Here is a 26,726-nt window from a genome sequence, read left to right as displayed (position 1 = left end):
AATAGAAGCAGTAGACAAGGTAAATATTTAATAAGTAGAAAATCGATATAATATTGTATTTATTATAAAACTATGTAATACAAACAGATAACTATCTTAATAAAAAATGTTGGTTTCAGTCATGAAATTTAATTGCAAATGTTGAAGCCTGTTAAATCAATACCTACATAACATAAAAAATAAAATAATAAGTGCCATATCATAATACTATGATATCTTTCTGAGAATTTTATACAAGATCTATAAATATTTCTGTATACCGGACTTACAGAAGGACAGAAAAGGACATTATCAAAATTATTTCGTGAGCGAAATTAGTTATTATAGCCCGACCACTTAGTAGGGAGTCCTGGCTTATACAATTTAAATAGGTTATAGCTAATATTTCATTTATTTCCAAAATAAAAAAAAATCATCAACGGCCTTCCGTCAGATGCATAAGTTTGGAGGTCACTGATGTTCTAAATGCAGAATTTTGTATACCTCCGATAACCGCGAATATGCATACAAGGCTATCTACTAAGTTGTCAGATTATATCAATAAATTGGCAATACTACAGCGCCTTTGAAGCTGTTAAGGCCTAAGCTCGTATGAACACATGTTACAATTTTCAGCGGCGTCTTACAAGTAGTTTTTCTTCCTCTTTTACGCCAATAAACATTGACACTTAAGAAAGCAAGCGTACATAAATAATATTTCTATCTCCGTTTGGCTAATTGACGGGTACATTCAAAAGCTTTCTCAAAAATTGGTTGACTAACTTCGTAGTTTTAGTATAGGTATATTGGATTTATTTCGTAAAATTGGCAATATAAGCGATCTGCGTGCGCGATTAGCGCCGATTTAATTACGAGTCGAAGTGGTCGCCATAGCCGAAATCGGTCGGATATTTCATCATCATCATGGGTATATTTAGTTCTTACGACGAAACGCAGCACAAATCCTCAAATTTTTGCAACTTTTAGGCCTTATTCGCACACGCGCTAGTTATGCGTTCTTTACAGTCAGCGCCAGAAATATGTGTTTCATATTTACACATTTTCGACGAATATATTTCTTGCAAAATGACTCGTACCCACTTTTCGCTAGATGTCGCTAGTTGACCATAAGTAAAATTAATTTAAAATAATTTGCTACCGATACACAGACATTAATAATAAAAATATATATTTAAATATTCATTTAATTTTAGCGTATAGTCCCTACGATAATTTTTACAATTTACAACACAACAATTAGCATGACCCATTATATATTTTATTTTACATACACACATAGATTTGACTGACACATACAGAAAATATTCTTTACGTGTAAACCATCGTTGAAATAGATTTAAAAAGACAATTTGGCAGTGAACAGTGTCTTTTTTTTTACCAATATGACCACTATACTACTAAATATTGCACGAAACCAAATTTACATTCTGATGACAAGAGATTAACATATTTTACTTAATTTAACATCAGGTAAGGCAAATTTATAGCCCTGAATAGGGAAAGGATACAGATGGAGTTTTCGGTACTGGAAATGTAAAATTAAATGTAAGATAAGAAGCGTACGCTAGGGTTTCAAACAGAGAACATCATGTGTTGAGTGGAAAAAAAAATTCGCGTTACTTTAAGATGCCTAAATCGGGATAGTAGAAAAGACCGCTAAAGATTATAGCAAAGCTTATTAAGTTTTGCAGTACACCCCAGCATTTTAATTTGGCAAAAGAGTGGGCGATATACAAATCAACAATGGTCGAATTATCAGAGAGTTATAGTCATAAGTCCGTTCCTCCATTACTAAGATGGTATATAGTAATATAATAAATGCAGTAGTGTCAGCATGTGTGTTTACGCTTGTGTGTGTCATGAGGCGGGCTGGTGGGGGGCTTGAGATAAATGTTTGACGATGTCGACCCAGTCGTAGCCGCGAGGCTTCTCTCCCGCCCGCCCTATTTCCGCCTTGTCCCACGCCCGGCGCTTCTGAGCTTTCGTTAGCTGTTCCTTCTTTTCTGGTTTCTTTGATGTTTCATACTGAAATATTTGAAGTGAAAATTAGATTGGATTTTATGTTAAGGTAAGTTTGAATAGGGCAGGACACTAATGCACAACCATGGATAGATACATATTATTTTGTTGTATAATAATATTGATGACTCTAACATCTTTCTACAGGTCTTAATATAAGATGATTGCCTAACTGCACATTAAACAATACAAAGTCAACAACTTTCAGCACATTATACTCCTATAATCATAAATCAGAACTTAAGGCAATACTTTAGAAAACTTAGATTATGTGCTGTGTATTGTTCCCTAAAGGAAAAAGTCAGTGGGGAGATACAAAGCCATATCAATTCACAACTTACACATTCGAAACTCAATTAATCAAGAACTGAAAATACATTCAAGTACATAATAAACCTCTCACCTGATCATCTATAACAATTTTCTCAATTCTATTAGACACCACAACTTCCTCGGTCTGTTCCGCAAGTATCTCGGACACCTTCTCCTTGAGGCACTCAAACAGTGTGTATGTCATTGCACAACCCAGCCATTGTTCAGCTTCAGAGTCTACTATTGATAATATCTTCTCTTTCACTACTGGTAATCTGAAAAATAGGCATTGAAATTGATTTATTACACAAGCTTTTTAACAATGAGAAATACTTATGTAAGGATGCTCATGGTATATCCCTAATGTTTAATTGTATAGTTATATTATTGGGCTATTTCAACCAGTGATGTACATGGAAGAAGGATGTCAATAGTAGAAAACTACTCAAATAGATCAAGCCATGCCAAAAGCCTCTATGTTTTAAAACAATCCTAATGGTGGAATTTTTCTTGTGCACTGTCACATATCAAGTGAATGCACATTTTTTTTAAAAATGCACGCTCAAAATGTACATAAAGTTATCTAAAATCTGGCAGTGTATGTCATAAATATTGTTCTTAGTATATGAATAAAATGTATACTCACAAACTCTGGTTGTAGAAAATATCTAAGTTAAAGTTAGGTTTCTCTGTTGGATATGTAGGCCCCCATGAGATCTCCAGAATGAAGGACTTGTCTTCATCTGTGTACTGAAATAAATAAATCATCTTTTAGGTCAAAGCACATGGTTTGTCACATTCTTAAGCTGTCTTTTTACTAGTAATGTACTAAGAATACTCTACATTATATGATAAAACTGCTGTAGATAACATTGATAGATAGAATTGGTAATATTATAAGCTGTCTCTATGCAACAATGAGTATGGAAAAATTTATTAATTGAAAAATACCATTGCCATGGTGATTAGTTGGGTGTGGCAAACAGAAATTCTAAGAATTGTAACTTTTAGAATTAAATATAAAAGTATGAGAATGGTTATCATTTTGATCATCATCAAAATATACACAAACCTTATATTGATAAGTTTTAGCATCTAATTGTTTGAAATTGTCATCTCCTTCGTATATAGACTTAAGTACTTCTATTTCCTCGGCCTGCTGCTCTGCATCATCAGACATTATATGGAGATTCTATAAAAAACCAAGGATCATATTAGTTATATATCAGCTTAGTCATTTTTCCAAACTATATTGGAGTCGGCATCCAGTCTCACAATGATCATGTAAGTTGTGATATTTCATTATATATTTTTCTATTAATAAGGCAAGGACTACCTTACGGTTCATGTGTGTCTATCTCAGATAACATAAGTCAAAGTCAAAGTCAAATATTCTTTATTTCATAAACTTTAACAAGTATTTGAAATCGTCAAAATATTTTTTATCTACCACCGTTTCGGAAAAGCTGTTGCTCGTGAGAAGAAACGGCAAGAAACTCACGGCTTGCTCTTTTTAAATGTCAATATTTCCAAATTAATAACAATGTCATAATAATGAGATATAACAAATTAATAACAATGTCATAATAAATTAATAACACTGTCATAATATCAAATTGTAATACATTATTTTGAAATAGACTTGGTAGAAGCAGCACAGTCCCAAGCTTTGTTATCATCTAAATAATCTTTAATAGTATAATATCCCTTACGACATAAATTACTTTTAACTAATAACTTAAATTTATTGAGACTTAAATTTTGAATTTCACTCGGGATTTTATTGTAGAATCGCACACACTGACCTCTGAAGGATTTATTTATTTTTTGGAGCCTAGTGACTGGGATAACAAGTTTGTCTTTATTGCGTGTGTTTATATTGTGCATGTCACTCTTTTTTTTAAAAAGGGCGATATTTTTATGTACATAAATTAAGTTTTCATAAATATATTGACTTGCCACTGTCATTATATTTATTTCCTTGAATTTTTCCCTTAGTGAATGTCTACTTCCTAAATTATAAATTGCACGAATAGCCCTTTTCTGCAGCACAAAGATGGTTTGGGTGTCGGCAGCATTACCCCAGAGTAGAATTCCATAAGACATGACGCTATGGAAGTAACTGAAGTAGACTAACCTAGCTGTTTCAATGTCAGTAAGTTGACGAATTTTTCTGACCGCGTAGGCTGCAGAACTAAGTCTATTCGCCAATTGTGATATATGAGGTCCCCACTGTAACTTACAATCTATTGTAATGCCTAAAAATTTAGCATTATCCACAAGGTCCAACACATCTTCCTTCATCTTTACTGCTGTTTTCACTGGTTTGACATTAGGTGTGAAGCATAGAAGCAATAAACGTGTATATAAAATGGTAGAAAGCAGAAGTGAATGATACAAGACATATATGCAAGATACACCAAGATATGCCTGTGACTAGGTTTTTGTAAAAACTTGTGAATAAGAAATCTATATTAGTACGTCGCATATTATCTGGTTAGTGGCAAGAAGACGTTATGTTTATAACATTTAAAAAGAAAAAACCAAAAGAGTTTCATAACAAAACATAACCTATAAAGCATTTACAAAATGAGCACTATTTCGTCTACAGACTCATTTAATCGGAGTAAGTAGGTTCATTTAACCAATAAATTTAATAGCAAGAGCTGCTTGTTTAGGCTTTATAACATTTTCTTGTATAGTTACCACATGAACACTTTAAGACCCACAGATAACTTACCAATGAATATTCAGTTAAAACAGTTAATACAATCTTTCAGTAATACACTGGGAGTAAAGCATCTAAAACTGGAAATAATAGTTTCCCTTTATAGCAAATTAGCTTTTAATAATATGAATATTTTCACCAAAGAATATTTTCATGAAACCATGACAGATAGCTAAACAGCTGAGAGATGACATGTCATTCGTGTCAAAACGAAACTAGAAACCATGGACAAAATGAAATTATTTAATTGTTCAACGTTATGATTTCCCGCTCATGTTCTGTAGAAAACTTTCCTAAACTAAAATCTGACCAAAAATAATAAAGCTGTTAACTCCAATTATATCGAAATAGATTGGATAGTTTATTATTCAATTTATTTATTTATAGAGCAACAGGACAAGTTAATCGATCCATAGACAAATAAACCGCAGACGTTTGATTTTTGATCGAAATCAAACTGAAACCTGCCGTGTTTGAAGTTTTGAACTTTGAAAGAAGGCGTTCGTTATTCTTTGAATTTATGAAATAGAGTAAATTCTGTTGACTACATCCAGAGGACAAGTTAAGTCCAAAGTTAGTGAAAATGAACGTTGCTAAGTGTAATTGTAAAGAAAATCGTCCACCGACCGCTGGTCGGTCTGGTTGTGGCTGTAACATGGGTACACAAAAAATGGCAGTGGACAGTTTCAAAGTGCCAGCTGCTCCCGTCGGGCGGACGTTGTGTTCTAAAGTAAACATGACTGAAAACAAAGATCAAGTTGCTGCAAACCCAGCGGGTCCTGGCAGGAATGAAGATAAGAAGAAATCGTGGTCGCTCTCCGACTTCGATTTGGGTCGTCCACTTGGCAAAGGTAAATTCGGCAATGTTTACTTGGCTCGCGAAAAAGAGTCTCACTACGTTGTTGCTCTAAAAGTGCTGTTTAAAAGTCAAATATTAGACTCCGAGATCGAACATCAAGTGCGACGTGAGGTTGAAATTCAGTGTCGTCTCCGTCACCCGAATATATTGCGTATGTACGGTTATTTTCACGATGAAAAACGAATTTATTTAATTCTGGAATACGCGAAGCACGGTTCTCTGTACAAACTGCTGAAGGAACGCGAACGTTTTGACGAGAAGACTGTAGCTATATACATCAGAGACTTAACCAGGGCTTTATTATACTGTCATACGAAGAAAGTTATACATCGCGACATCAAACCTGAGAACTTATTGATCGGGCACAACTGGGAGTTGAAAATCGCTGATTTTGGTTGGTCCGTGCACTCTCCTTCTTCAAGAAGGATGACTTTATGTGGGACACTAGATTACTTATCACCAGAGATGGTTGAAGGAAAGCCACACAGCTATGCGGTTGACATATGGAGTCTCGGAGTGCTTTGTTACGAGCTACTAGTAGGCTTACCACCATTCGATGCTAAGGATTCACACCAAACATATAGAAAGATAAGATATGTAATAATTAAATATCCAGACTTTATAACAGATAAGGCTAAAGATTTGATGGGGAAACTGCTAGTCATCAACCCTGAATTAAGACTGCCGCTCACACATGTGCTACAGCACCCGTGGATCACTGAGAATGCTCCGGAAGGAGCACAACCACCTGCTTTTAATCCTGAACAGAAATAGTGAATAGGACTTGATTATTGATAGTTTTTATGAATAGTTATAATAACTATGATTTATTTATCTTAGAAATGTGCTGCTTTTTACTTGACTGTAAGGCAAAGGAGGGTATTGTTTGCCACTTAAATCAATTTGGTACCTTAATATTGTTTCTCCTCAATTTGATTCAAATGCTGGCCATTGACCTCTAAGATAAATAAATCATAGAGCATTTCTGCTATGAACTTTTGTTAATTTTTATTTTAGATTTAGAAATTTTATATAATAGTCAATTTTCGAATACTTAATTATTTTTAATCTTCAATAACTGCCATAACTAAGGGTATTTTATAATCATGGTGATGTCAATAAATATAGGCTGAAAATGTAAAAAAAAAACATGATTGAACAAATATTTATTTCACAAACTTCTTATTCTAGACAATCATGTTAATGTTGTAAATAATTTTTAAATAAATTATAATAGTTTCAAGTACTAATGTTTTTTATTCTTGTTTTTGTAATAAAGATCTAAAGCATATTTATCAAAGTTAGGGTCCTTTTTCACTATAAAATGCCAGTGGACTAATTCTCCAACTAAACACACACCACTTAGGAAGTATCCTATACCTAGAGCAATGAAAGCCCCATAAAGTTTTTTGAGATTCATTAGAGCTTTGACTTCATCCTCATTGGTCTCTAAAACCCTTATAGGGTGCATGGCATCATTCAACCATTTCTCCACAAGTCCAACTTCCACTACCCTTCTCATATAAATATCAGCCAATGGTTTCAAAGGCGAGTTTTTATGAAAACCAATAGATATAGGTATGTTCACTACACAATCAGACATGATGTGTAAGTTTCTTTCAGCGTCTTGTTTTACAGTTACTTCAGTTGCGTTAGTAGAATTATCAGGCTTTACATCTAGGAAAGCGTTCTTTCGTCTCACACTAATATATTTCAGAAAGTCCGAATTATCGTAATAAGCATATACCCCTTGAGCGACTTTATTAGCAGCTTGTGTAGGATCATCAATAGTTTCAAACTTCTCGCCTATTTTTTGACCGAACTCGTCGAGGGAATCTTCAAAGAATTTCTTTGTTTCCGTACCCCAGCCACCGCAGGTGACTTTACTATCGACTAGCTCTTGTAAAGTGTCGATAGTTACTCTTGGGGCCGGGTTAGCGAGAATAGCAGTCATACTAGCTCGATAAGACACGACTAGTAAGATACAGTATAACCAATACCATCCAGTCAGCAGTCTAATAGACCAGCCAGTAGGTAACCTAGGGAGAGAAACGACGAGTAACATTCCATAAGTGTACAGAATACTGTTTATTATTTCTCCGAACAGGTAGAGGCCCGGTTTTGCATCTGAAAAGCAAATAGTACCTTCATTATCGCGAGGTTTGTTGACTCATGTAATTAGCACGCGAGTGAATGCACTCAGCCTGTCTTGGACGTTGCGGAATGCAAATTTATGAGTACTGAGTAGTTTCACATACCATATTCTTCAATAACTTGTTTAGACTTGCTAGACGTTCCTTGACCCTTTTTAAATTCTTGGAGGTTCATGTAGTATCGGGCGAGACCGTAGAAAATTGTTCCTGTTATTAGTAGGACTAACAGTACTGCTATCCACATGTACAATCTGAAAGAAGTACGATAATTAAGAGCCTATTTCGAAGATTTTATTACAGTTATTTTCGTTACAAGTGTTACAACTTAAACAACTTTAAATGACTTTAATCAATTAAGAAAGACGATAAATATATCTCCTTATCCGTCACATAGCTTACCTGAAACTTATCCATCGGCCGTGAAATTGGCCCAAAGCTCCCTTGCGCTTTATCACTTAGCTGCGGGAGTTTTCTTATTCCGGCTTAGTAGACGTAACCTACCTAGTACCTACAATATAATCTACAACTTACTTAAACGGCAGAATAAGCGTTTTCCAAGAGTTATCAGTAAGAGCCTCTGGTGTCAAGAAAGTCCAGCACTGCGAAGTATACGGTAAACTCAGATCAGTTAACTCCAAATGATAAGGGGTATACTGAAGGTTTCCTAATGCCACATCACCCCCGCCATTCACCATCTCGCCTAGAAGGCCAGAGAAAGAACCGTTGGACTGCTTCTGGCCCCATTTGTGCATTTCTGCGTTTGGTGACTGGTATAACCGTGGTTTGAAGTTCATTTTCTCGGATAGGGTGTGGAGAATCTGGAAAAGATGCTCTTAGTCGGAAAGAGTTGGAGTAAGTCCTAATCCTCACGTGCTACAATATGGATGGACGTATGATGAGAGGACGGAAGATTGCCCCTTTTCGTGTTAAGTAAGCATGAAAAGGGCTAGCATTTATATCATGCTTGCTCAACTTTCAGAAATTCAGGGAATTCTACAAATAGATCATAAGAAGTTTGCCTAACAACTACGGTCTCGAAAACATAGGTAGTTTTTTTAGGTATGAAGTTAACATTAGATATCTATAATCTATTAATTTCTTATTTATAACATAAACGGGGGCTTTAATTCTACTCTTAAATGATTTGTATATATATAATGTATATATAAAATATATAGCATCTAAAAACTCACTTCAATCTCAACTCCTCCAATTTTATTAGTCACATTATTTTTCACGACCACCACCGACGGCACGTGATCTAAGTACACAACATTCAATACTTCTCCATTAAGATTATTAGTTTTATCCATAAACAAAGGTCTATTATAATGGAAATTCTCATTCTTCCAAATATCTACCCTTCTGGGAACAAAAACCCCTTTTATTGGGTTCGGAAAAGGTACTGTGGATAGTTCAAACCATGCTTTGCTTTTCGCCACGCCGATTATTTTCTTATGGTATTTTAAAAAGACGATGTTGACGATTCGTCGCCAAATGTAGTGTAAGTCGCTGTGGAATAGACGAAAGTCGTGAAGCATTATGTATTTTGCTCTTGTGTCGAGGATTCGATGCCTGAAAAAAAGAGACAGGTGTATAGCGCCGAGGTTAACTGCTCAACTCGCTACTACTGTAATTTCACAAGGCACCAAGACTTGATTTCATCAGGAAAAGTAATGTCCCTAGCTGGTAGTGTGGATATTCTTTGCATTCGTGATAATGTTGGTAACTACTGTAAAAGACCCAATGATATATCCAGCAGCCAGTTATTTGTCTGTTGGTATTTGTCTGCTACGGAAGGTCATAAGTTCCTTACCTGTCTCCAAATCGCAACAGCCTTGCAGCTTGCAAACCGTTGGCTAGCAGAATTACATAGACGTTGCATCCTTCTTTCCTCGCTTCTCGCAGAGACTCCAAAGTGACGAAGTTTGGTGATAGCAGATCCTCGTAATCTTCTACAACGGTCTATAGAGGAAGCACTTTCTTTAGTTTTATTTGGTAGTATGACTAAAGTTATTAATTGACTTTGCATTGTTATTAGTTCATGCCATACTTAGGTACTTAATAATTACTTTTAAGGGGGAATCATTCATATATTTTTCTACTAGTTATTAATAAGACTTAAATCCATGAGTTCTTGACTCTACATCCATGCCGATGTGTGATCACTCCAGTAATAGTCTTAGATACACCAATATCTCAATAAAACTAGAGAATTAAGCCTTAACGTTTCACAGTTAAGGCAGAAGAAGCCAAAAGGAAAAATTTACCGCATCATAGGTACTCATGTAAAAAGTAACTTTTAAACATAGTTTCTTATGGATATTTTTATTAACTTACCATGACAAACGGCACAGCAGCGGTCCTTCTAAACAGCGCGCCACTAAACACGTTCAAATACACCTCATCACATATTATAGACATGCAAGTCACTTCATAGTTCTTTGTTAAAACGTTCAGTAAGTCTATCAGCACGTATTCCAGCTCCCGACGTTCGTGGATGTCTTTTAAGATGGGAAAGGAGTCAGGTCTTACTCTGAAATAAAGATTATGATATAAAAGTCTATTTTATGTTAAATCTGATTTTAGATGTAGATATTATGTAGTTATGAGTAGGTATGACGTGGATAATTAAGTACTGGGATGAAAATTCTAATGAATATTCCACAATAAAGCAGAAGGATAATGTTTTTTCGAAATTATATCTAGCATACTATGGATAGATGCATATATGTCGGTATATTTATTATTCTCTTAGGATGGAGACTGATTATTTTAAGTAAAAGTTCATGAAATAAAAACATCTTACGCTGCAATTGAGGTCCAAACAACTAACAGTTTCAGTAACAACATTTTAGAGACCTTTACTGGTTTTCGTAAAGAAATACACTACTGGGTCTCACTAGTTATACAATCCATTGAAGAAGGTAGTAGGCAGGTTGACTGACACCCTCATTTCGTATGTAAAAGTCTATTAGGAAACTAATTTATTTCCACTCACAAATTGATAGTGCTGAAATTTTAATGGACTTAGGTTAGATTGCCCCTTTTTCTCTATTGTGGAAAGGGAATAAATGAGTTAGGTATATTTTTTTTTATTTATTCTGTTCTTAAAGTCTTATACAACCATTTGAGAAATGACGGGTCACAAACAATTGGGACACAGGAAAGACATTCCTATAGTAGTCTATAGAAATGTTTTTCCTGTGGCCTAGGTTTGATTTAAAATGCAGTTATTATATAAAATCTTTTATTGTATAATAAAATTATTGTATAAAATATCACCACCATTATTTAACAAAATATCAACGTAAAATATAAAGTTTATAAAAATATTTTTTACTTATAATACCGACACCTTATAATCTAAACAATGATCGGTGTTTGTACTGAAAACAAATATACAATTGTGATCATAATCCAGTCTTATTTAAAAAATGAATAGTTAACAAAAATAAAGATAGATTCGTCATATGTGGTTTATAAATATCTAAATATGTATAGTTCATCCTGACAATTCAGTTACAAGTTTATATATGCAATCGTTTCATTAACAGCTATTACAACAGTTAATTGCATTTATTTTAAAGGAACTTAGGCTTTATGATTATCGGCAAAATAAGGCACAACTGTGTATTCTTTTTAACAACCCAAAATCTTCAACGAGGAATGCCAGTGTAACAAATAAGAATTACATAATTATAATATGAAATGTCTTTTTTCCACTGATTTCATTGTTTTATAAGTACTTTTAGGATAAGCCTCGCCAGTCCTGGATAAATATCAGATACCTTATCAAATGGAATCTTGACTGTACTTATAGTTATTTTGCTGTCATCTAGCATATTGGCTATCTGACGCTTTAATAAGCCGCGAAACAAGCTCTAACCCCCGGTTTCTGAGGTACATTTAGCAGTAGTTTATCTATTCAATAGTGTCAAAACTCATATAAAAAACGTAATTGAATAGATAAGCTACCGTTAAATGTACTCAGAAACCCGGGGGTGAGTCTAATGTAATATATGAAGCATATTCAAAAAATGATAAAAATAAATTCTGTACTTATCACTCTTAACAATATTGCATAGCAAATATACCTTGTATTTACTTGCACTTAAATCTTAAAGCTATATCAATAAGTTTAAAGCTTGGAAGGTGCGTAACTCTGCCAGTATACAACGTCTCGCCACCACTCCGGTCGTGTCATAGAGCCAGGGTATGTCAGTACGTTGTTCTGAAGGTGTTTGTATGCCTGGAAATGTTAGAAATTAGTTTATAAGAGATTTTGACTTTGGTCCAAGAAAATGAAGTAGGTATGATTATTATTCGGATACAATTCTGTAGAAATTCTGTATTCTCTCAAAAATGCCTAAACATTCAAGCAAGTATGCTTCTTCTCTTTACAATATTCTCGTTAACGAATTAAGTATGGTTATAACACACAACTTTAAAAAGTTTGATTGCAGTGATGAATTCTTATTCTCTTGCGTGAGTGGCTTATGCAAAAACTACTCAACTATAACTAATGTGCTCAGTTTGGAATAAAATTTCAATAATATCATTTCACTCTTTCTAAATAAGCTTATAAATCAATTTTGTAATTACGTACCTCTCCATCCGACATGCCAAGTACAGACTTGAGACAGAAGTCCGGCGGCGCCAGGGAATCTACCAGAGCTATAGCGTCCGGCGCCACCTGCGAGCACGCGCGGAGCACGGCCGCGCGGAGGTTAGCGCCTGTGTCACCTTGCAGGTACCCGCCCTGCGGGGACAATACGTCATTAGTACATTTGCTAGTTGTTTATAACGGTATAGAAAAATGACATTGACAATGTAATTAGAATAGCCCAGCAATCAGAAGGTAAAAAGTATATTTCTGTTTCTCCAAATAAATTAGACATGACTTACTAAACGTTACACATTAAAGTTAGTAGTAGTGAGCGAAATAACGCAAAAATTTTTACGAATGACATGTACAAAACTCGATTCTCCGAAACACGAAGGAAATTACGTGTTCATATTGAATAACAAAAAATAAACAAAAAAAGAAACATGCTCGATCAATTGTAATACCTTTGATACAGAGCAGTACCTATGACATAATTCTTTAGTATAAAAAAACGAATACTCACAATATAGAAAGTAGCCATATGTTTTTCCAACAAGAACGATCCATACAACGTTACTAGTTTCAACAACACATTCCTACATTTCTCATCTTCATACTCAAGAGCTGTCTTGTAGAAGTGATTCAATATGTAGTTCTGAAAACACATACAATAACGAGGTAAATACATTTAAAAGAGATATTATAATATTCACTAAATTGGACGGTGTCTGTGACGCAGTGGTTAAAATTGTCACCACGCCACCACCATAAAATTTTTGTGTGTACTAATAACTTCTTAAGAATTTTAAAGTCGTAAGTAGTTAATCAAACTGACTTTGCCATTTATAATATCTGAACGGATATTAATTGATGGTAGATTTTATATAATTATTCATCCAGGTTTAAAACAGGGAATCATTTCACTTAACTTGCAAGAAAGTCGTTTTTTAATCGATTTTGAAGTTTTTATAGGAAATACACATAAAACCTTAATACTATGACCCTACCTCGCCATAAACAACGGACAAGGTGACAGCGTTAAACGACTGCGAGTCGTTCTTAGCCCAGAAGTTAGTCTTGCCCTCCGCCTTCAATGAAGCCACCTTCTCAGCGGTCATCTTCAGCATGTACGCCGTTAGCCATTTGTACATGTGGATAAGATCTGAAATGGAAATGTCACATGCAAACGTTTTCAACAATTCACTTAAAATTTAAATGAAATTAAAAAAAAAAAAGATATTGGCCTAGTGCATAAAAAAATACGACGAGGTCGCGTCCTCATTTCAACTTATTGTATATGATAACTCCGTCAATATTTCATATATTATATAAATAAGCTAATTAAAAATAACTACTACTAAATACTAGCCTTAAGCTATACGAGGCCATAAAATGGTGATGAAAATGACACCTTTACTGCCTCTACCAAACGAAAGTACTCAGTAACATAAGCGTAACCTAATTTATTGGGCCACGAGTTTCAAGGTTGTCAGGAGACAATTGATCTACTAAATGCAACTTTTTTTTTAACCCATTACTGTCCCACTGCAGGGCAAGAGTCTTCTCCCAAACGAGGGGGAGGGGTTAGGCCTTGAGTCCACCACGCTGGCGAAGTGCGGGTTGGGGACTTTGCATGCCCTCAATAAATGTTTTAAACAAATTTTAGGCATGCAAGGTTCCCTCACTATTAACGTCTCAATATTGCCTTATTATACTCACTAGCAGGCTCCATAAACTGTTCCACAGTATTCCAAGCACAAGTTTCCTTTAACAACTGGTCAGCATTGTTCAAGAAGGCCAGGGACCCTAGCGGGGAGTCTCTCTCCGTCAGCTTGTCCCTGCGGCCCCACACGTTGAGCAGCCAGTTGCTGGTCTGCTGCAGCAGCAGGCTGTTCTCACCCTCGTATGTGCAGTTCGCGTCGTTGTCGTTGCGAAGCTCGCCGATGCCGGCCGCTGAGGAATTAATGTTTTGTTAGTTTGTGATTGGTCATAGGCAAATGGTAAACAAACCAGGATAAAGTGTAACGTTAATTCGCATGAAATATATATTCATTTTTTTTAAAGACAACTCTCGCATTAAGAATTGCTCTTGTGTCGCAGGGACTTTTACAAACATACAAACAACAGACACTGAGTACAGCCAGACACGAAACAATAATTTGTGGATCGCACAAATAATTGTCCCGTGTGGGAATCGAACCCACGACCCCAACACGATGGTAACGGTGTGGTGACCTAAACCATAACGCCACGGAGACAGTCATTATGTTAATAAGTACATGAAAAGATAAAGTCTAAAAGATCTCGATGACGGCAGCTATATTTCAAAAGCATTCCACAAGTAGATTATTTTGGTACAAAGAATCTTCGATATGATTCGGCGAATAAGTGACTTTGGTGAATAGACTCTTCAACCCTTTGACCGGTCGGTGTTTTTATTTAGCAGTAATTAATAAAAATATAAATAATAAAAAAAAACAATATGGGGAAATAAATTTTTTATATTATCATCGGGAGGGTTCAGTACGTTGTTAGCTAAAAATATGTTTTCAAAATCCCTAGTTTTTAAACTGCATACAATTTAATAGACTCTATTTAAATCACATGAGAATATTATAATGATCGTATATTACCTTTCAAATAGCCATGTCCTCCACAGCACTCCCTACAGTTCTGTATCCCATCACGCGAGGTCCAGCCGAAGATCGGCTTGATGGCAGACGACAACGCGTGCATCTCCATACCACGCTCCGCGGAGTTATCATCTGAACCTTTGACAAAAATAGATAAAATTAAATAAATGACTGTCCCACTGCTGGACAAGGGCCTTTTTTAGAAATGAGATAGGCTCTTAGGCCCTTTTTCACTTTCAAAGTTCTCGGTTTACTCATTGGGTATGGTACCATAAAAAGTTTTACCCCCGGTTCCGAGGTACATTTAGCGGTAGTTTATCTATTCAATAGCGTTTAAACTCATATAAAAAAAACATTAATGAATAGATAAACTACCAGTAAATGTACTCAGAAACTTGGGTTAGTCGATTTTTAGGTGGGAGGACACTTTATCACACCTTTTTTTCCACAGGGGTAGGCAGATAGCAAAAAACTATTATTATTAGAAATTAAACTTACTGCCCACAATGTTATTGATAGTCAGATTGATGTGTAGTTCACCGATCCACACGGCGAATATCTTCATAGCGTATGTCGCTGCCAAGTAAGGAAGCAGGCGGATTTGCTGAAACATTACATAAAATGAAATTATGTCTAGAGTAAGTACAAATATATTCTTTTTATCTCTATTTAATAAGTGCTTTTAACTGTAAGAGCTTAAGTCAGCCTCATACTAAAAAAACAAAAAAATATCTACATAGTTACAGTTATTTTCTTAAAACTGAAAAATAAAATTATAACACATTTAGCTTCCGTAATAGAAACTTATGGATTAAAAAAATTAAGCAAACGCCTTACGACTTCTCCATTGTTAAACAAAATAATTTAAAGCGATTTAAATTTCAAGGTTTACGATACCTTATTAGCTGCCCGAGGTTTCGATCGAATTGTATCGACCGTGGTCACGGGCTGATTGATGTGACTGCTAAGCGTTGCAAGGGGACTAGGCTTCGCAGCGACTTTTCGAAAAAACTAAATTGCTAATATCTGTTTCATAATAAGTAATAAGAAAAAAATCAAGTAAATATGAATAGTACCTGTTGCTGGTACTCTAACACGGGTGTCTCTTCGGTGGAATTTTCAGGTCCGAACTGTTTCCTAACTGCTGAGTATCTAATAGCTATCACGATTGCTTTCAGTAGATAGTGGCTGCATATTGACATTATGTGGACGCGACCACCTAGAATGTTAGGAAACAATATTATTTATAAGGTAGATGCCTTGCATCTCCACCAAATTTCATCCGAATCAGTTTAATTCTTTTAGCCGTTGAAGCGTAACAATCAGTGTAAATTAGTTAGTTTATCACATAACTATGGATACTAACTGCTGTTCACAATAGTACAGCCTGTATAGCACTGTCGTTCAAGAGGTTGCGATTAAATCCAAGTTGAGCAGTTTTTTAAAAGTAACAGTGAATATGGCCCCAAGCGATTTGTACTCGGAAAAAGTATTAGGTCGGGGAAAAAGTCTTTTCGCATTATAGTATGTATGAACTTGTAATAAAATCTCTTTGGCTTCAAGAATCACAAATGAGAACACGGTTCATTAGGTTTTTTTCAGTGAGCTCGTGAGGTACCCAAATATCGAGCTATTTTGTGTAGAGAAAAGTTTTTATTACAAGTTCATACATACTATAATGCGAAAAGACTTTTTCCCCGACCTAATATTAATATGATGAAGATGTGTGAGTATCTGTTCTGAGATTAGATGCAAAATTTTCTACACATATGTGTATATTTAAGAAGTTTATTTTTATTTTTACCTGATAAGATACCGAGTGCAGCTCCGAACCTCTTGTTAGGGTCCCTGAAGGGTGTCTTGTAGTCCCCATTGTCATCCACTCCGCCCAGCTTGTCGAGTGCGGCCTCTTTCGGCAAGTGGTAGTTGTTGAACATTACGAAACTGCAATATTATTCAATTTAAGTTATTTTTTACCTTGTACAGTTTAATATCTCGGACCTCCACAACCCAGTTACCCGGGTTATAACACGATATCCCTCAGTAAAACTGGTTATCAGACTTGCAAACTTCTACTGTTAACGACTGTCAAAGATCTTTAAAAAAGACAGCCGGGACCCATAAACCTGCTTTCCGACACACGGAGGAACTCGGATTACATAATATGGTCACCCATCTACGGTACAACCTCGGCAAGCGTAACTTAACCTCAAAAATCTATCCGCGCGGCTGTTGTTAACTAAGCCACGAGCTCATTTATAAATTAACAATAAATACATACCCATTATCAACTCCGTTAAGTCCGACCTTCTCTCCTAAATCACCGACAATGACTCCAGGGTACGGCTTCAGAGTCTTGGGGTCTCTTAGCGGCACCACGAATGTATGGAGCCCATGGTTCTTGCCTTTGGAGATCAGCATCGCATATACTATCGCGTGTGTTGCACATTTACCTGGCAAATAATTAATTTATTGGAGGATATATCAACTGCACGTTTGGAGCAATTATTAACTGATCACCTAACCGCTGCACCGCATATAGTGGGTTTAAGTCCCAACCAGGACTGATTTGAAGTAAGATGCGAGAGAGATGAGTATCTGTTTTAAGCATAGCTTAAATACGTTTATCAGTTATCTGGTTTCCATAGTACAAGTTCTGTTAAATTACAGAAATGCTGCAACATACTTATATTATTATGTGAAATCATTTCGATGTTCAATACATATTCCCGTTCATAGCTAAAATCTTGGGAAGAAAAGTAAAGTCTCCCGCTACCTTTACACCTACCAAAATGTTTGCCAAGCAGGTACCTATAATTCCAATATATTAAGTTGTCAATTTATTACCAATATTCTAAAAATAGCGTAGATAAACCTTGCTTACTAAATTTGCATATTTTTACTTACCGTTACCTACTTGCGAATAAATGATTAAATTAAGTGTCATAGTTATTAATAGGTAGGTATTAGGAATTTCAAAAACATCATTTTGGTTGACGTTAATCGCATTGTGTAATGTTTCTTATGCTAGTTTAGCCTATTATAGAGATTTAAGTATAGTTTTATTTGTGCCTAGCCTTGAAAATGTATTAAGAATATATAAAGTAAGAAACCATTATATTGTAATAAAAATAAGTAGGTATGCACCTCCCACGCAAGTTGTCGATTGTTTCATTGTTCAAAGCTAACACACCAATGACTTTTCACTTGCTCTAACGGTGAAGAAAAACATCGTGAGGAAACCTAGCATGCCTAAAATTTTTTTAATATATTTGTTAAGGGTGTGCAAAGTCCCCAACCCGCACTTGGCCAGCGTGGTGGACTCAATGCACAACCCCTTCCCCTCGTTTGGGAGGAGACCCTTGCCCTGCAATGGGACAGTAATGGGATAAAAAAAAGTTTTTACGAGACAGCGTAACGAACATGTATCAAAACATGCAAACTCTCAATATTTGTATGAAGTAAGATTAGTAAAGTTAATCAACTCACCCATAGCCCCGACCCAGCATTTAGCAGCTTCAAAATCAGCACTATGCATCACAAACTGTTTCTTCTCTGGTATATAAGTGGCAGTGGTCCTCATACCCTTGGCATTGGACCCATGGGACACCTCCGTGAGGGCGAAGCACCCCCCAATTTTGGCTTTAGCAACATCTTCTATGAGATGATAGTGATGACTCCGGCCGTTGCCTTGGATAGCATTGCTGAACATTCTGAAGGTCAATGACACTTTGACAGCGACAGAACTGTCAAACATAAACATAGCTTCGGTTTCTGCTTGGAATAGTTTCGGGTCTTCAACTATCTGAAAATAACAAATATAAATAAATATTATTGGACAACTCACACATGGTTATTTGATTCCAAACTAAGCAGAGTTTGTACTACGGTAACCAAATAACGGATAAACATACTCATATACTTCTAAATACATACTTAAGGATAATTAACAACCAGGCTTGGAACAGATGCTCGTGCTCATCACACAAATATATGTCACGGGTGGGATTCGAACCCACCACACGAGGCGCTACGGTTATTGCGGCGAGGTGACCACTTTAACCACTGCGCCAAACGTGCAGTTTGTTTTGTTTCATGTCATTTTATCAAGAGTAGCAGCGTGGTAGCTGGATCCGGTGAGACTGGAAGCCGACTCCAACATAGTTGGAAGAAAGGCTAGGCTGATGCTTTTAAGCTGTTTTCCTGGTGATTGTTTTGCTCTCTCGAACAATCTCAGGTTAGTTAGATATTATCGATATTGTAGAGAAAAAAATCCGTAATATTTGCTGCGTCAAAATTTGTTCCGTGTGGAAATCCACGACTCGGACCAAATGGTGCATTGAAGAAATCGACCCCACAATAACAGTTGCAATAGTGCATGCGACCATTACTATATTAAACTACAGCAATACAATTAAGATTTAATGACGCTGTAGGGTCAAAGGCAAACGAACTTCTCATTTGATTATTCTTATCATTTGTTTACAGTTGTTTGTGTCCATCTTACAATTTTAACTCAGAAACACCGCGAATTCGTTCAATTGTATAATATCTCAGCGTAAAAACTTTGTCGCGAAGACGATCAGTTCAAATACCAGTGGCAACCCATCTATAGAATACCCGCGTCTAACATTGCTTAACCCACAGATCGTTTTCCAACAGGCGAGAGCAACTGGCTATGATCGCCTCTACATACCTACATTAATAATATCTATTAGTTGGAATAGAAAGAAAAGAAGCTTACTTAGCCACAGCTAAACTAGGCTAAGCACGTACCCTCATGTTAAGCTACGCTAATGATCTGTGGATGGGTGACCATAATTTACGATATGCATGAGTTCCTCTGTAATTCGGAAGGCACGCTAAAAGACTCGTCTTGCTAAAGGTTATTGTATTATAATCCAGGTAACTGGGTTGTGGAGGACCGATAAGCATACTAGTAGGTATTCAGCTGCATCCAGTGAGACTGGAAGCCGACTTTTTTTTAAACACAACTCCCGCACTAAGATTTGCTCTTGCGTCGCGGGGACTTTTACAAACATACAAGCAACGTTACGGACACAATTTACAACTAGACCCGAAACAACTATTTGTGGATCGCACAAATAGTTTCCGTATGGGAATCGAACCCACACGGCAGCAATGGTATTGGCATGGTTATCTTAACCACTGCGCCACGGAGGCAGTCGACTCCAACATAGTTGGAAGAAAAGCTAGGCATGTTTTTATAGTAGGTACAAAAGAAATTTGACAAAAACCTAAACAATAGAACAAAACAAGTTCAAAGGCACCTACATTACTTAACATTTGTAATACAAAATTCAATTATCTTGCAAGTAAATTCGTTTAATATGGTAATGATGTGAATTTGTAATTCATAGTTGAGAACTTACTAGGCATTGTTCGTCATTAGAGTTCCGTAAAGGGAAGAAACGGAAGCCTATTATTGAGACTTCGCTGACTTTGGAAATTAAAGTGAATAAAACAATCCATTTAGGATTATTTTATTCACAAAATCAGCACTCAAACGTACGCTAGTTTGTAATTTCAACAGTACGATTTGACATAAGTTCGAATTAACTCGATTAATTACAAATTAAATCTTGTCGAGAGTAAGTCACCTAGCCGTAGGTATTTCATGAGTCGTGAAAGAAAAACAGTTGAAACTTTCACAGCTGATGTATTTTTGTTGCCCCTATAAATACAAACGCTAAAAATTTTAATAAAATAAATAGCTAAGGGGGCTTCTATACAAAAAACGTATTTTTTTTTTGGTTAATGGTCGATATCGATAACAGTAACAGGTAGTCGCATTTATAAGAGTAAATATGTATGATACGGGACCCGTCACGCGCAAATCCGACTCGCGCTTGACCAGTTATTTATAGATAATGCAGTATCATACTAATTGTGTTATATCTTAGCTAGTAGATAATTGTGATAAATTTTTGATAAATAGTCTTAATAGGTACCTATTATTTATTTTATTATGTGTATCTTACATTAAGGTATTTTTTTTTATACTTTATTCAATTTTATTTCTATAAATATGCTAACAATCTATTTTAGGTATACATATAGGTTTTGAGGTCTAGTTTAGGGATTATTTAAAGCCATCATTAAATTATATTCCTAAGGTTTCATCACAATGTTTCCGTTGTAACTAGTAACAAGATATTTATAATTTGTAATACACACATGATTTCAAAAAATCATAGCTGTGTTGCCTTGGGCTCGAACCCTAGACTACTTGCGCGGGGGGCGTATACTTAGACCATTCGGCTATCGCGGTAATATTTCTTTATTATAATAGTAAAAAGATAACAATTATCATAGACTTTGTAGCAGCGAAAAACAGATTCGTTATCATGTTTACCTACATCTTTTATGTACCTACCTATATGAAGATATTTTAATACCAAAAGCCAATAAAACAAAATGGTTTTAATAACTATGGGATCACTACAAATATACTTCAAACCCAGGCATATACAAGTTTTCAGTGGTTCAAGAAATCTCCTAGATATTTTATAATTTCGTTTAAATATGATAAAAACAAAAAATCACTACATAGTATAAAGCAAAGTCGCTTCCCCTCAGTCCCTATGTCTGTATGTATGCTTAGATCTTTTAAACGACGCAACAGATTTTGATGCGGTTTTTTTAATTGATAGGGTGATTCAAGAGGAAGCTTTATGTGTAGAGGTCGTAGTTTTTTTGTAAAGTAACTGACACAACCGGGCGAAGCCAGGGCGGGTGGCTAGTGAATAGATAAAAGGAAAAGCTATCAACTTTCAGTGCAGAAAGTGTAATAGACAATAACGTGAATACAATTTAATTGAATACATATAGGTATAATGTTGCCAAAATGAATGATTAAATGTATTTCAGAATATGTACCTACCTATGTAATAATTAAATGGTTAAAACTTATATTATATCTTTGAAATGATATAGCATTTCATTGTACTTTTAACTTATTTAATAAATTTATGAATAGAAATTATTAATTACCTTTTGTTATTTCAGATTATACACAAAAACTTATTATATTAACTTGTTATTGTATTTGCTTGTGACACGCAACAACAAGCAATTATCCATACCTATGTGAAAATACAAAAGTTTGTTTGTTATCCTTTTACTGCTAACTGCTGAACCGATTTTGATGAAATTTTGCAAGGGGATAGATGAAAACCCAGGGTCAAACATAGGCCGCATAATTATTCACAGAATTTAAATAGAATCTACATAAATAAGAATTAATCACCTGAATGTATGTACATGAATAAATTTCAAACAACTTCACAAAATTGGATAATTCTTTTTTAAATATGTTTGTAACTGTGGTTCGTATAGGATTGATGGGATCAAACGGGATTGGGATCAATAGGATAAAATTATACTGTACTCAGACCAAGTTGGGTCAGTCCACTAGTTATAATAATAAAATTGTTTAAAAATCCCAAGGAAAGACTTACTTTTTCAAAAGGCAGGAATGTTTCATTAAAGATGGTGTACATCCTCTTTGTGGCGATGTGCCTCTCCTCATCCAGGAGTTTGCTGGCTTCTGCATGTTTGAAGAGTGGGTGACCCTCCATAAATTCCCATATTTTTTGCTAAAACAATACAACATTATAAAGAAAGATATAGAGAAAAGTCCTATATCACAAGATGCTTGTGAATGAAGCATGGGAAGTTTGTAAGGATTGTACCAAGTACCATTCTTTAGTCTCTGCCTACCTCCTATATAAAAATAAGGCATGATTTTATGCAAAGCAAAGCTTTCTATAGATTTTATAGTGGTACTTGATAGCTGCTCAGAGAACTTTGGCTGAAAACCCAGGTTAAGAAGATATTCCCAACTTATTCCAATAAGAAATTCTTATTTATTGTCTATACCCCGGATGTTGGGGTCACGGATTTTTGGATTGTCATTGGACAATTTATTTTTTTACTTACATCCATATTAAAAAAAACAAGTTGCTTAACAATAAATTATGTCAATGTCAGCTATACATATTCATAAATGTAAATTGCTAAGTAAAAACTGTATTAAAAAAAATGGGGCATTGGAACATTAAGGTACAGCATTGTGCTTGAAGATAATGGACATAATAAAACAGTTTTTATGGAATATAGAATTCAAGTTTAAAAATTCATAAAAGCTTATTTAAAAATGTACTGACTACATTACATAAATTAATGTACTTGCAGACAAGAATAAACTATAAAACTGTTAGCTGTAATTTTATGTCAGTTTTGACCTAAAGACCTCTGATTCAGCAAATTACGACTTACATACTTTAACATCAAAAACCAAACATGACAAATATATTTTTTTAAATACCGTAAAACGGGGTGAATAGAAACAATTTTCAACTTTGTCCTAAAAATTTGTAGCGAATAACTTGTTATTTTTATTGTCGGGTTGTTTTATATCATGTCCGGCGCCATGAAGAAAGAGTTAAAACCATATTTGTCCAAAAATATGCATAGTTTTACGATATTTCATAAAAAAAATGGTCAATTTCTATTCACCCAGCGATAGGGGTGAATCGAAACGACCAAAGGGGTAAATGGAAAAATTGTGTTTTAAAACGTTTTTTCAGTTAACAATATTGTATCTTTATAGATAAATATACACCTAAAGAGATAAACACTCCAAACAACTCATTAGAAAAGAAATTCCACTTTAAATCCAAAGTTTTGAAAAAAATGTATGGACCATTAAGGCATTCGAGGACGGTTGACTTTGAAGCAATTTTTTGGGTATAAATATCAATTTAAACAATTATGACACCGCAGAGAAGTAATATCGACGTGTAATCATTTCAAATTTGAACAAAATTCTTAAACGAGGAGTACTCAAACATTGGGCTTGAAAACTTTCCTGATTTTTTTTCTATTCACCCCGCGAATTCTATTCACCCCGTTTTACGGTACCTAAATCAAACACTTACTTTCAATTTTATAGTGCCGAGAGTTTCATAAACAAGTTTCATTCGCCGCCAGTCGAAAGACGCTAATTTCCTATAATTATCTAACTGGCCACTCGGCAAATCCGGTATCAACTCCTTCAGTTGTTCATCCGTAACTTTTTCTTTTCGCACTTCCATTTTTTTTTAAATTTATGGACACAACACTATACGTCAGAACCACTCTAAATACTGGATGTAAATGAACTTTGGATTAATTAAGTCCAAACTCCAAATAGTTCTTGTTTATCTGCGTATACTATCCGCAATGTTTTTTTTATCAAAATACAGTTGCTATCTTTAGTTTTTTTATTAACAGTATTATAGATTATCGAAGTGATAATATAATTGTACTTTGGATCACAATAAATTATTTGTTGATACTTATCGATAAGTACTACATAATTTACTACAAAACTTTGTTAATCAGCTGTTGACGCTGTTGTGAACTCAATACATTAAGCTCATGAAGTGTCAGTGACATGACAGCAAATAGCAATACTGACTTCTGAGATTGACAACAAGTACCCGACGGAGTTTGACATTGACAAGTTATGTGACTCTTGTGTAAGTGTTGTAAGAACTTACTAAAACAAAATCATATAATATTGTTGGAGGTCGTAGGTATTTTATCGTGGATTATAATACGTAGGTATATGATTCATTTTCGGACTTCACAAGAGAGCAAGGCGTAATATTATTTATTTTTAAAAGCATCAGCAGCAGTAACGCAAGCTATTAAATTAATAAGCTTATGTTATAGTCGATTCGATGTATGAGCGTGAGCGTCTCTATAATGTGTCACTGTGACATCTGCGTTCCAGTTCTATACATAGTGCATTTCAAAACATAGTGTTTAGTGATCTCTTTTTTACTTATCTAAGCAAGTATCGGTAGTTTCTTTCTTGCTTTGTTTGTTTTTGTTGAATGGAATGTCACCGACATCCGTCCGTAATAAATTCAGTTGAAAAATTATCAAAACAATTAGTTCTATGTTAGTTTTATAGTGTGCCTCGGTGCTGAATATAATTGTTATCTCAAAAATGAACTTTGGTAAGTGTTTTATTTACAAATTTGTTGTAGAATGACTTTTATTGCCCATAATATAACCTCCTTACTTTACCGAAAAATTGTTTAAATATCTTAAAACTGGTTGTAAGCCCCTTCCTTATTACTGTACTACTACTACCCACGTAAGTAACTATATTTTCCAGTAATGAAAAAGAAAAACGGCCCTAATTCCACCATTCCCTACATGAGCAAGTTGTGATGTTTTGCATACTTTTAAAGAAATAAAAATTAGAGGAACAGCAATTTATTTTAAATACCTTTAAGTATTACGGTTTGCGTAGAAATAATAATTCAGTTTTTTTGGTACACCTATAATTAAATACTACATTGACTCACTTACAGAGAATAAGTTAGGAATTTATAGATACAAGATAGTACTATTACCTTCTAGTAAAAATATGTTTTAAAACTATAGCACATCTCTGTCATTAACTCTATTAATTGAGATAAGTTATCAACAACTTCAAAATCAGTTCGAAAATACTGACTGAACCTTTAAAATTATACCATATAGTCAGTATTTAATGATCAAGTATTCAGCAGTCTAGGTCAGACTATTAACAACAGGCAAGAACATAGACGTACAAACTGTGTCAGGATTGTCTATGTTTTCTGCCAAGCTTTTCAACACCTTTTGTTATAATTTAGTCAGCGGTGGCAGTTTTCTACAGTGCATACAATTTATTGCTACGGTAGCAGCTAACAGCAGTGATTTAAGAAATGCCAAGTTAAAAATAAATGCACTTTCATTAATTCAACAAGCAGTCCTATATTCTGTGAAGTAGAAGTTTGAATTTATAATATAATAATAATAATAGATAATTTATTCAAATAACTTAATTTTATACAATTTAAACTACATTGCATCTTAAAACTACTTAATAACAATGATTATAGGTGCATGAACAGTAACTATGAATTGATTTGTTCATGGCCATATTCTATAGTTATTTTTTAACAAGCACCTAAATAGAGCATATTTTTATAGATGACGATACGAAATCTTGTACCATGACTGAAACAGCATGCAGTTTCGTTAAAAAAAAATTAACACAACTTTACGTTACTGTTATGTGGTTTTAGCGAACCGAATATATCCCCGGATTTTTTATTCATTTTCATTCATTTCATATTATTATTTAAATTTGCGAATATCGCCAGTAACAGATGCACAGTTTAAAAAAGGGAAATTACCTTTGTCCTATTTTTTAACGTAATAATATCACGTAAAATACCTTCTCAATCCCAGTTAATTAAACAACCTGTTTGCAGTAAAAAAAGTCTGATTTCCGAATGCGTTCCTTCCTATAAAAAAACGAATGCAAAAAACCAGAGACACTTAAAAAGCCAATCACGGAATGGAG

The 26,726-nt window shown here is 34.8% G+C and overlaps 5 protein-coding genes across 5 annotated transcripts in view; 2 read left to right on the top strand and 3 right to left on the bottom strand.

Moving 5' to 3' along the window:
- Positions 1-42: 42 nt before the first annotated feature.
- LOC142972616 (RWD domain-containing protein 4) lies at positions 43-5,254 on the bottom strand. The gene is made up of 5 exons (XM_076113883.1): positions 5,072-5,254; positions 3,404-3,523; positions 2,978-3,081; positions 2,423-2,606; positions 43-2,025 (listed from the first exon to the last, which is right to left on the bottom strand). The coding sequence occupies exons 2-5, from the start codon at positions 3,509-3,511 to the stop codon at positions 1,858-1,860; spliced, it is 564 nt and encodes a 187-aa protein (XP_075969998.1). The 5' UTR covers positions 3,512-3,523; positions 5,072-5,254; the 3' UTR covers positions 43-1,857.
- A 251-nt stretch (positions 5,255-5,505) lies between these two features.
- LOC142972615 (aurora kinase C-like) lies at positions 5,506-7,158 on the top strand. Its single transcript, XM_076113882.1, has one exon. It carries the CDS (start codon positions 5,643-5,645, stop codon positions 6,690-6,692), a length of 1,050 nt encoding a protein of 349 aa, XP_075969997.1. The 5' UTR covers positions 5,506-5,642; the 3' UTR covers positions 6,693-7,158.
- Positions 7,159-7,164: 6 nt separating this feature from the next.
- Ir68a (Ionotropic receptor 68a) lies at positions 7,165-10,924 on the bottom strand. The gene is made up of 7 exons (XM_076113881.1): positions 10,881-10,924; positions 10,412-10,607; positions 9,888-10,036; positions 9,265-9,646; positions 8,603-8,889; positions 8,177-8,322; positions 7,165-8,045 (listed from the first exon to the last, which is right to left on the bottom strand). Exons 1-7 carry the CDS (start codon positions 10,922-10,924, stop codon positions 7,165-7,167), a joined length of 2,085 nt encoding a protein of 694 aa, XP_075969996.1.
- A 393-nt stretch (positions 10,925-11,317) lies between these two features.
- Acox3 (Acyl-CoA oxidase 3) lies at positions 11,318-24,781 on the bottom strand. The gene is made up of 13 exons (XM_076113880.1): positions 24,277-24,781; positions 22,795-22,932; positions 18,803-19,118; positions 17,595-17,766; positions 17,118-17,257; positions 16,390-16,532; positions 15,812-15,917; positions 15,314-15,451; positions 14,400-14,633; positions 13,688-13,842; positions 13,204-13,335; positions 12,681-12,833; positions 11,318-12,323 (listed from the first exon to the last, which is right to left on the bottom strand). Exons 1-13 carry the CDS (start codon positions 24,430-24,432, stop codon positions 12,213-12,215), a joined length of 2,094 nt encoding a protein of 697 aa, XP_075969995.1. The 5' UTR covers positions 24,433-24,781; the 3' UTR covers positions 11,318-12,212.
- A 390-nt stretch (positions 24,782-25,171) lies between these two features.
- Positions 25,172-26,726, top strand: part of LOC142987822 (beta-1,3-glucosyltransferase) — a 32,691-nt gene continuing 31,136 nt past the window's right edge. The window contains exon 1 of the mRNA XM_076136761.1: positions 25,172-25,344. Within this exon, the coding sequence (XP_075992876.1) occupies positions 25,335-25,344 (10 nt within the window). The 5' untranslated portion in view covers positions 25,172-25,334. The remainder of the gene's footprint in view (positions 25,345-26,726) is intronic.

The sequence above is a fragment of the Anticarsia gemmatalis genome, chromosome 4, assembly GCF_050436995.1.
Source record: "Anticarsia gemmatalis isolate Benzon Research Colony breed Stoneville strain chromosome 4, ilAntGemm2 primary, whole genome shotgun sequence".
In the NCBI taxonomy this organism is placed as follows: Eukaryota; Metazoa; Arthropoda; class Insecta; order Lepidoptera; family Erebidae; genus Anticarsia; species Anticarsia gemmatalis.
The sequence above is the reverse complement of the archived record's forward strand: the minus strand, read 5'-3'. Positions and strand labels throughout refer to the sequence as shown.

What these genes read in the sequence shown, in the direction of transcription:
- LOC142972615 (XM_076113882.1), top strand. Translation starts at nt 5,643, where the DNA reads ATGAACGTTGCTAAGTGTAATTGTAAAGAAAATCGTCCACCGACCGCT.
- Acox3 (XM_076113880.1), bottom strand. Translation starts at nt 24,432, where the DNA reads ATGGAAGTGCGAAAAGAAAAAGTTACGGATGAACAACTGAAGGAGTTG. An exon ending in TATCAATAACATTGTGGGCA is followed by an intron (nt 15,452 to 15,811) that starts GTAAGTTTAATT and finishes TTTTTGTCAAAG; the next exon opens with GTTCAGATGATAACTCCGCG. An exon ending in AGGACATGGCTATTTGAAAG is followed by an intron (nt 14,634 to 15,313) that starts GTAATATACGAT and finishes TTAATTCCTCAG; the next exon opens with CGGCCGGCATCGGCGAGCTT.
- Ir68a (XM_076113881.1), bottom strand. Translation starts at nt 10,924, where the DNA reads ATGTTGTTACTGAAACTGTTAGTTGTTTGGACCTCAATTGCAGC. An exon ending in GTTTGGACCTCAATTGCAGC is followed by an intron (nt 10,608 to 10,880) that starts GTAAGATGTTTT and finishes TCTTTATTTCAG; the next exon opens with AGTAAGACCTGACTCCTTTC. An exon ending in CTGTTGCGATTTGGAGACAG is followed by an intron (nt 9,647 to 9,887) that starts GTAAGGAACTTA and finishes TCTTTTTTTCAG; the next exon opens with GCATCGAATCCTCGACACAA.
- LOC142972616 (XM_076113883.1), bottom strand. Translation starts at nt 3,511, where the DNA reads ATGTCTGATGATGCAGAGCAGCAGGCCGAGGAAATAGAAGTACTTAAG. An exon ending in CTAAAACTTATCAATATAAG is followed by an intron (nt 3,082 to 3,403) that starts GTTTGTGTATAT and finishes TATTTATTTCAG; the next exon opens with TACACAGATGAAGACAAGTC. An exon ending in ATTTTCTACAACCAGAGTTT is followed by an intron (nt 2,607 to 2,977) that starts GTGAGTATACAT and finishes CCTATTTTTCAG; the next exon opens with ATTACCAGTAGTGAAAGAGA.